The 9,403-nt window shown below is 38.5% G+C and overlaps 1 protein-coding gene across 1 annotated transcript in view; it reads left to right on the forward strand.

The window, feature by feature from the left end:
* tubgcp2 (tubulin gamma complex component 2) overlaps positions 1 to 8,659 on the forward strand; it is a 34,777-nt gene extending 26,118 nt beyond the window's left edge. Inside the window, 3 exon segments of the mRNA NM_200122.1 lie at positions 843 to 962; positions 4,175 to 4,338; positions 8,390 to 8,659. Coding sequence (NP_956416.1) covers positions 843 to 962; positions 4,175 to 4,338; positions 8,390 to 8,465 — 360 coding nt within the window. The 3' untranslated portion in view covers positions 8,466 to 8,659.
* Positions 8,660 to 9,403: the final 744 nt, after the last annotated feature.

The following is a 9,403-nucleotide window of genomic DNA, read 5'->3' on the forward strand; positions in this document are numbered from 1 at the left end:
GAAAATACATGGAGAACTTTTAAACAAGTGTTACTGTAAGGAAATAGTTAAACCATTATTGTAAATAAAATTATTGAGATGGATTGTTCCCAGTACTAGGTTGCAGCTGGAAGGGCATCCACTGTGTAAAACATATGCTGGATAAGTTGGCGGTTCATTCCGCTGTGGTGACCCCTGATGAATAAAGGGACTAAGCCAAAGTAGAACGAATGAACGAATGAGATGGATTGTTGGTAATTGGATGGGGGTTGGCCAGTTTGGGTAACTATACATAAACAAAGGTAAATTAAGACCGGTTTAAAAAAGATTTACCTTCAACACAATATTTTAGTAAATTTAAGTCTTTTTAAGGCGTAAAATTTAGTTTTTGAGATTAAAGATATTTTAAGCATTTTTTAACACACTCTGTTTTAATCAGTCCAATGCTTCCTTGATAGGTAACATTTTAAATTTTTTTTAAATGCCTACTCCAATCTTTTGAATGGGAATACAGTTGCACTATAAAAACTTAAGTATAATGACAGATTCCCACTATTAACTAGTTACTTATTAACTTTTGTCCGTTTATTAGTTTCAATTATGCTAATACTTCCCTAAGCACTACCTTACTATCTATTAATAAGTAGCAAATCCAGAGTTTCAGGCATAAGCCAAAGTTTAAGGTTTGTTATTAGTGAAAATTGAACTCTAAAGCAGAGTGAAATTCTAGTGGATTTATTTGGTTTAATACTTTTAATTACACAGTTTATTATTGTCTCTTGTGGGTTGTGTCCTTCGCTGGATTTTTTTCTTTATAATGAAGGTTTTCTTGATTGTCACGCTAATGTTGGATTGTTTTGCAGCGGTTCACACAAAGCATGAGGATAGACAGCGAGATGAAGCGTCTGACTCTTGAGCACGGCACTATAGAAGGCACTTCAGTCCTGGCTGACGAGGCCGAGAAAAAAAGACTGGCCTCTAAAGTAAGTCGCTATTATTCTACAATACAGAAAATAGAGGCACTTTTAAAAGCACACTGTGTCATTCATGCTATAATCACAAAGTCTAATCACTATCATGTCTAAAATGAATCAGAGGTGTTTTTCCCTGTATCATACAGATTTTCCTATTTGATTGCGTTGGTGGGATGCACTGTGTATATAATATAATGATTCAATTTAGTCCCGTAATGTAAATACTACATAACACAGAGTAATGAAATCTGAAAATGCAGGCTTGCTTTATGTCTGTAGTTTCCCATTTTGATTAGTACAATCACACACATGCTGTATACATGGGAGTTGCGGAACTGACTGCACATTTACTTAACATTATCCTGTCAATCATCTCTCCTTGCCTTATTTAAGGGGAGAGGTATCATGCAATTCACAGTCTATTTCTTTGTCAGAAATCATAATTCTGGGTTGGCACTGGTTTTAGAACTTGTTTTTTTGAACACAGCTCTAGTTCACATCATTAAAGTAGTGATGTGACGTTGTGCACTAAGGCTTCGAAGCATGTATCAAAAAAATGATACATCTTGCAGTGAAGCAGTGTACTGGAGATTGATTCGTTTTGCCATCATCACGTGATCAGTGACGTCTGATGCTTTATTTTCGCCTATATCCACGTAACTGCTTTGAATTTTGATTCAAAGGTTTAAACACCCCAACGCACCAGTAATTTAACTAAAATGCAATAGTAATTTATAGTAAAAAGCTTTTGAACCATACTAAAGTGTATTACTGTATTATTTACAACTATTTTTAAAGAAGGCCAATGCACATTGTAGTATAGTGTGTAACGGAGGCCAGCTGGTGAGCGCAGCCAGAAAGCCTCACTCTCATAGCCTCCTGCTTAGAGCATTCGCCTCCCATGCAGGAATCTCTGAACGAGTGTGTGAAGGACCAGATGGAATACGATAAATGTAAAAATTTTTGAATACCTTGTATTTTACTACAGACATCGGTGGTGTGATGTAACATACCTTATGTGTAAAAAAACTACAGTAATTGAGTAATTTGCTTATATTACTATTGTTGTATTACTACAGGAATGAGTTGGTCAGTTGTTAACATTTGAGATTTTTGCAACACAGTGCTTTCCCACATCTTAACCAGCAGAGGTCCTCATCGAGCTCTGATTTGGAAAGCTTCAAGTACCGAACCTTTTTCCAATACAATTGAGTTGAGCGGTAAACTAAGATTCCATAAAGTGCTTTGAAATGTGCATTTTTATTCGATGTTTGACGTAATCTCAACTGAACCATGAAGGGAGGGTGGGACATAATGTAGATCCTTTTCAAAAACAGCCAATAGCGTTGTTTTATGGGCACCGAAAGCTTCATGAACTATGTGTTCTGAAGCCATTCAATAGTTTTTATAATTAAGATCACTTCAGATTTTCCCTCCGCTGCGTCTGTCATTTGTTCACCATTAATTCACTATTAAAAATGCATGTCACATTTGGAACACGATGAAATTTCCTCAAATGATTCAGTGTTCCTGTCATCATATTTGATCAGAAGATAAATCCCTATGGTTTTGCATAAAAGAACTTTAGCTTGACAGACTTTATTACTTTTTCACTTTGTAAATCATGTTACTCGAAATTGCGGCTCAGAATTTAAAAGAAACGTCTTTAAAAGCTGTTGCACAGATCTACAAAGCATTGACATCTTCCCTTTGTGCTATGAAGTTTCAAAGAAACTTCATAGCACAAGAAAAAGAAAAGAAAAAGAAAAATACTTTCAAAGAAGTATTGAACATCATAATTTTGTGCAATAAAAGATCTTTTAACTTTATAGTTATTAGGATGTATATAAATATGCTTAGGGCAGCATGATGGCTCAGTGGTTAGCACTGTGGCCTTACAGCAAGAAGGTCGCTGGTTCAAGTCCCGGCTGGGTCAGTTGGCATTTCTATGTGGAGTTTGCATGTTCTCCTCGTGTTGGTGTGGGTTTCCTACCAGTGCTCTGGATACCCCCACAGTCCAATTACATGTGCTACTGGTAATTGGATGAACTGAATTGGCCATAGTGTATGTGTGTGAATGTGTGTGTATGGGGGTTTCCTAGTACTTGGTTGCAGCTGGAAGGGCATCCGCTGTGTAAAACAGATGCTGGATAAGTTGCCGGTTCATTCCGCTATGGCGACTAAGTCAAAGGAAAATGAATGAATGAATAAATATGCTTAACTATTTTTCATGAATTTATTTTGTACCAATACAATGTGCAGTGTCTAACATCTGACCAGTATCACACATGACGTCACACGGGTTCAACCGCACATACCGTTTGCAAAAAAAGACCGGTTGCAATAGCAAACATGCCTTGATGTGCGGTAGGATGCCAAAATCGAAGATCCAAAAATAGAAAACTTAAATTTTACCGTACACCACACTGCTTTTAATGCCAACCTCAGACGTCTTTGGCTAACAGCCATCAAAAGAGCTGAATGTAGTGAGGACCTAACTAAAAATGCTCGACTCTGCAGTTCTCATTTTATATCTGTTCACGCTATGCTGAATCATACACATAACTCGTTTTTGATTACAGCAATACCCTGCTGTACAGGTGCAAGAAAGACCCGGGATCTGTCAAATCATCTTAGATCATTTAAGTGAGGTATGAAGAACAGACCCCAGGTGTCAAATATTCATTCATTTTCTTTTCAGCTTAGTCCCTTTATTAATCAAGGGCCGCCACAGCGGAATGAACCTCAAACTTATCCAGCATATGTTGTTTGCAGCGGATGCCCTTCCAGCCATAAGCCAAGACTGGGAAACACCCAAACACTCTTGCATTCACACACATACACTACGGCCAATTTACCTTATTCAATTCACCTATAGACCATGTCTTTAGACTGTTCATGTTTTTGTCTTATGCTCAAAAATAAATGATTTAATTTGACTGTTCATCCAAAAATTGACTCATCCTCCACTTGTTCCAAACCTGTTTCTTTTCTCTGTTGAAGACAAAGGATGATATAATGAAGAATGTGGAAATAAAACAACAGAAATTGACTTCCATAGTATTTTGTCTCTACTATAAATATCAATTGCTGCTTTTTTCTAACATTTTTCAGAATATCTTGTTTTGTGTTCAACATAAGTTTGGAATGACCAGTGGTAAGGAAATATTCACTTTTAGGTGAAGTATTCCTTTAATCTGATCTGTTTGTCTTCATCTTAGTTTCTAGCTGAGCATGTGGATGCTCTTCAGTCTGACTCCGGGTTCGAGGGGACCATCAGCAAGTTTGACAGTAACTTCAGCACTTTATTGCTGGATCTTTTGGACAAGCTCAGCATTTACAGCACCAATGACTGTGAACACAGCATGATCAACATCATCTACAGGTGGGTCGCCAGAGAAACTTATCTACACTTCTTCTTTTTGTAACATCTATCAGATTTAAAGGATTAGTTCAACCCCAAAAAGAGAGAAAATTCTGTTTTAAATTACCTTCATATCATTCTAATTCCATGAGACATTTATTTATCTTCAGAACACAAATTGAGATATTTTAAATGAAATCTGAGAGTTCTCTGACCCTCCATAGACCGCAACAGTCACAAGTCAAGAAAAGGAACCAAAGCATTGTCAAAATGTTGTCTGAAAGCTCCAAGAGCACATCTGTGTGTCAAAAATCTGATGCTGTGCTTATTCATACAACATGATTTTTTTTTTTACTTTTGTATTTGTAATTTAGCCAACATTATCAATTAAAATGTATTTAAGTATACAGATTCCAAAGCTTTTCCAGGTCTGGAAATTCCCATTTGAAAATTCTATAACTTTTTCCAGGTTTTTATGGCGGTATGAACCCTTAGGGGCTGTTTACATATTGCGTCTTGCGAAATTGTCCAGTGTTTGTTATTTCCAATGGAGGCACTGGCCTCGTGTGTGCCAAAAGGTAGTGATCTGCTCATATTTTCCAGGCGCACCTAGTTGAAAAAATCTCAACTTTTCAGAGTGAAGTTTATTTATAAACTAATTTCGAGAGGATCTTGTGCTTATAATTGTTTGCACCCGGCCCTGCATTATTCAATTTATGATTGTAACGACAGGGTGGAGTGACAGATACAACTTGAGGTAAGATCCAATATGCAGGTTTATTCAGCGTCAGGCAAGCAGTGGTCATACAGGTGCAAACGGGTATATGTGGACAATCCAGAATCGTAATCACAGTACAGGCAATAGGTCGTAAGGCAGGCGGCTAAACAGGGATACAAGGCTAAGGTCTAACACGGAGAAACAAGACAAGGAAACGTGTTGTAAAGTCACACTAGTGTAAACAAGACTCGGCAACCAGGGTGAGTGAATGAGAGGTTTATGTATGGCATGTTATCAGTCTATGACAGGGTTCAGCTGCTGAGTGCAATCAAGCAGATGAATGAGCATGGGTGTCTGAGAGCAGTGCATGTATGAAAATGTAGTCCTGGGAAATGCGGAAGTGTAGTCCTGGTGTTCGTGTGAGAACCAGCGATCTCTGGAAAGCGATCGCTGGTTGTGTGACAATGATTCACCGATTCCTTAGCCACTATAAATACCCTAAGTTCCATATGACAGCCGTCTTCATTTTGAAGAAACCCCCCTTCCACCCCTACTCCTTCTCCTTTCCTAGATGGGTGGCACGGTGGCCCAGTGGTTAGCACTGTTGCCTCACAGCAAAAAAGTCACTGGTTCTAGTTCTTACCAAGCCAGCCAACGTTTCTGTGCGGAGTTTACACGTTTTCCCCGGCCTCACGTGGGTTTTCCCCTGATTCCTCCCACCGTCCAAAAACATGCAACTTAATTTAATTGACTAATCCAAATCACGCGCCATAATCATGCTGTAAGTAGTTATCTCTTAAGAGCAGTTACCATCTGTTCATTAACTACTACAGCAGGGGAGTTCTCGAGATCTACCTGAGCTTAAACTCCCCTCTCGCCTTGCAAATAGGAGGGAGCCCCGGGCTCAAGGATCTTATGAGCTCAGGGCTCTCTTCCGGACAGCATGCCAAACAAGCTTTATAATCAATCATCAGCTAAGTGTGAATTCTTGAAATGCCACAAAGGGCACCACGAGTCATGTGACTAGTACTAACCAATCAGCTTCATACTTGTATGGAATATACACATTTCAGTAATAACGGTAGACTAATTACCTCAGATGCACCCAATGACTGCAGTGCTTTTTCTTTTTCTCTATAGATAAAACTTGTATCAGAGCTGCAGCAATGATTTGTCAGTTTGTCATTCTTTGAGGCCCCGTTCACACTAATACGTTTTAGTTTTAAAATGCATAAGTTTTGCTGCGGTTACGCCATCAGTCCATACAAATCCGGGGTTCTTGAGCGCCAAAAACTGAGCTTTTTGGAAACGCTAGAGAGGCCATTTTCATTCTAAAATGCTGCTGCTCCATCTCATTGTGGATGGGGGAAAACCGAGACATCTGAAAACAGAGGCCTGGCTGCAAACGTTCGACTATCCAATTGGGGCTTTGGCAAGTTTGATATGGAAAATAATATAAGAAATAATATGCCAAAATTAAGTGGGTTTTTCCTTAAAATAAGCACAATAATCTGCCAATGGGGTAAGCAAAATAATCTTACATCAGAAGGACAAACCAGATTATTTTGCCTGCCCTATTGGCAGATTATTTTGCATGTTTCAAGGAAAAACTCACTTAATTTTAGCATATTATTTCTTAAAACGACAATATGTTTTGCTTGCCTAGAAAATGCTTCTTGATATAAGAATTTTTAGATATGTGGACTAGAAATGTGCACCTTGATCTATTGCAAGAGACACAAAGTGCCTTTTACCTTTTTTTGTGGCACACAAAAGCGTTCTTGGAGCTTTCAGACAAAGTTTTGACAATGTTTTTGGTTTCTTTTCTCGACTTTTCTCGATCATTGCTGTCTATAACGGGTCAGAGGACTCAGATTCCATCTAATGGCCCGTTTCCACTGAGTGGTATGGTACTGGTCGTTTCCACCGTCAAAAAGCGTACCGAACCAAACCGTATCATACCACTTATTCGGCACCCTTTCCAAAGGGTACCAAAAACGAGAAAGGGTACCAAAAGGTGGAGCTACACGCGCAGCTGAACGCTGATTGGTTACAGAGATACGTCACAAGCTCGTGGAGCTAGACAGAATGTAAACAAAGGATCCGCCATGTTCTAATACACTGCCGAGAGATTACATGGAAATACTATATGCATTAATAACAAGCCATGGATGACCCGAGCTCAAACAAACCTTGTCGTCGTCTTGATGAACAGACACAAAGCCAAGAAGAAAAATCTGCCGTGTGCTGTTGTTGCTTTACGAGCTCGTCTAAAAGTGCGAGCGATATTCGCTTTCTTCCGGGAGCTCACGATTCCTTCTATATTTGATATAATGAACTTCTTGAGCTGATGATAATAACGTGTGCGTGATTATTGAAGTGTCTCCGTCATCTGATTTATTCAGAAAGAAAAGGACAAGCGAGAGAGTAAAGCGCGGAAAAAAAGAAGCGCGGAAAAAAAGAAGCCGGGAAAACACAGGAGCAAAAGTGTTTTAGCAACCTGAATCATGAACAAACTGCCATGTTTATCTTCGTCTTTTGGACTATTATAAACTGGGAATGACAAAATGACTCTCTAACAGAGCTTACATGTGCTGGTGTAGATTACAGACACAGATGAGAAGTTTGCACTGACTGGGCTATATTGCGTGTGTTTTTAAACTCAAATAAGTACTAAATGTATGATGTGTGTAGTTTTTCTGTAATTAATAATATATCAGAGACTGTAAGGGTCAGTATGTGTACATATATGTTCATTTATTTATTTATTTTATTTTATATAATTACAGACGTTACAGTAGGCTATTTCGCACTGTCATTGATCTGCAGTTATAATCAAATCCTGTCCAAGTTAGCAATAAACATTTATAAAGAAGAATTTGTGAATAAAGTGTCTGTTTTGTGAGAAGTGCTACTCATATAATTTGTAAACGACCTGTACAGCTTTACTGTAGACATTTATTTGAGCGAGCATGATGTCGACTTAAACTTTGTCGTACACCACACTCACCAAAAGGGTACCCTTTGTGGTGGAAATGCAAGCCTGATAAAGGTGATCCGTACCGACCCAAACCGTACCATACTGTAGCAGTCAGTGGAAACGAGCCATAAAATATCTTAATTTGTGTTCTAAAGATGAACGAAGGTCTCAGGGGGTTGAAATAACATGAGGGTGAGTAATTAATAAGAGAAAAAAAATTCCATGAACTAATCCTTTAACCTGGCCTTACAAGTGACAAAAATATGTAGCACTAACCCATTAAATCTCTTGCTTTTGATGAGCTTATACAAGTCCTCATTTAAATTCAGTCTTCTCACCAGAGGTGCTGTGAATAATGAGATTTCTTTTTATAGGCTAGACTTCAATGGCTTTTACACTGAGAGACTGGAGCGCATGGCCATCGAAAGAAGCCAGAAGACGGTAGCGTAGCATTATCTATCAAAATATCCAGCTGTTTTATAGAGTTCTGTGTTGATTTGTTGCCTAATTTCCCCACTTAACTATATGTAATGCTATTATGTGGTGCTGTAACATGAAGCACTTTTCTGTTGGACATGCTTTTAATGGTCATGTATAAATTCCACAAATTCAAACTCAAATAAAAACTCAGTATAATAAAGTAATAATGTAGCTTTGCCTTCTTTTCTTGATCCTTCTGTCACTTCATTTCATTTTGTATGCAAGTGTATTACTTTCACAAACAACTTTTGTTTTGTTTTGTCATATTAGTAGATGCTGAAGCCTTTTGGGTTAATTTTTAGATCAGGGGTATCCAAACTCGGTCCTTTAGGGCCGGTGTCCTGCATGTTTTAGTTCCAACTCTAATTAAACACACTTAAACCAGCTAATCAAGCTCTGTTTAGGTATACTGGAAACCTTTAGGCAGGTGTGTTGAAGGAAGTTTGAGCTAAACTATGCAGGACAATTTTCAATGGAGGGCCACGCAAGTGAGGCAACTCGCTCGCACTTTACAGCTGCACCTAGTTAAGATGACAAGGAGCTTCTGTGACCACAATAAATGCAAACGGCTGAAGTTTAAGGTAGACGCAATGAAAAGTAGACGTTTGGAAACCTACCTAATGTTATAAACAATAATTCCGATGATAGCGATCATGTGGTGAATGTTGATCTTGTGTTGAGCCCAATGAGCCTTACATCTAAAAATAGAGCAAGGGTGTTTCTTTAGTGACATTGCTTTGACTCACATGCTGAAAATGCAAATGTGAAACAACAAACTGAGGATATGGTGCCTGTCAATCAATATTGATGGGCGGGTGGACGGCACTCCTACGTCAAGTTGCGGTCACTCTAAAAACCACTCCAATAACGTTTTTATGTTGTTAAATTAAATCAAATAAAATGGACTG

The sequence above is a fragment of the Danio rerio genome, chromosome 12 (assembly GCF_049306965.1).
Source record: "Danio rerio strain Tuebingen ecotype United States chromosome 12, GRCz12tu, whole genome shotgun sequence".
Classification (NCBI taxonomy): Eukaryota; Metazoa; Chordata; class Actinopteri; order Cypriniformes; family Danionidae; genus Danio; species Danio rerio.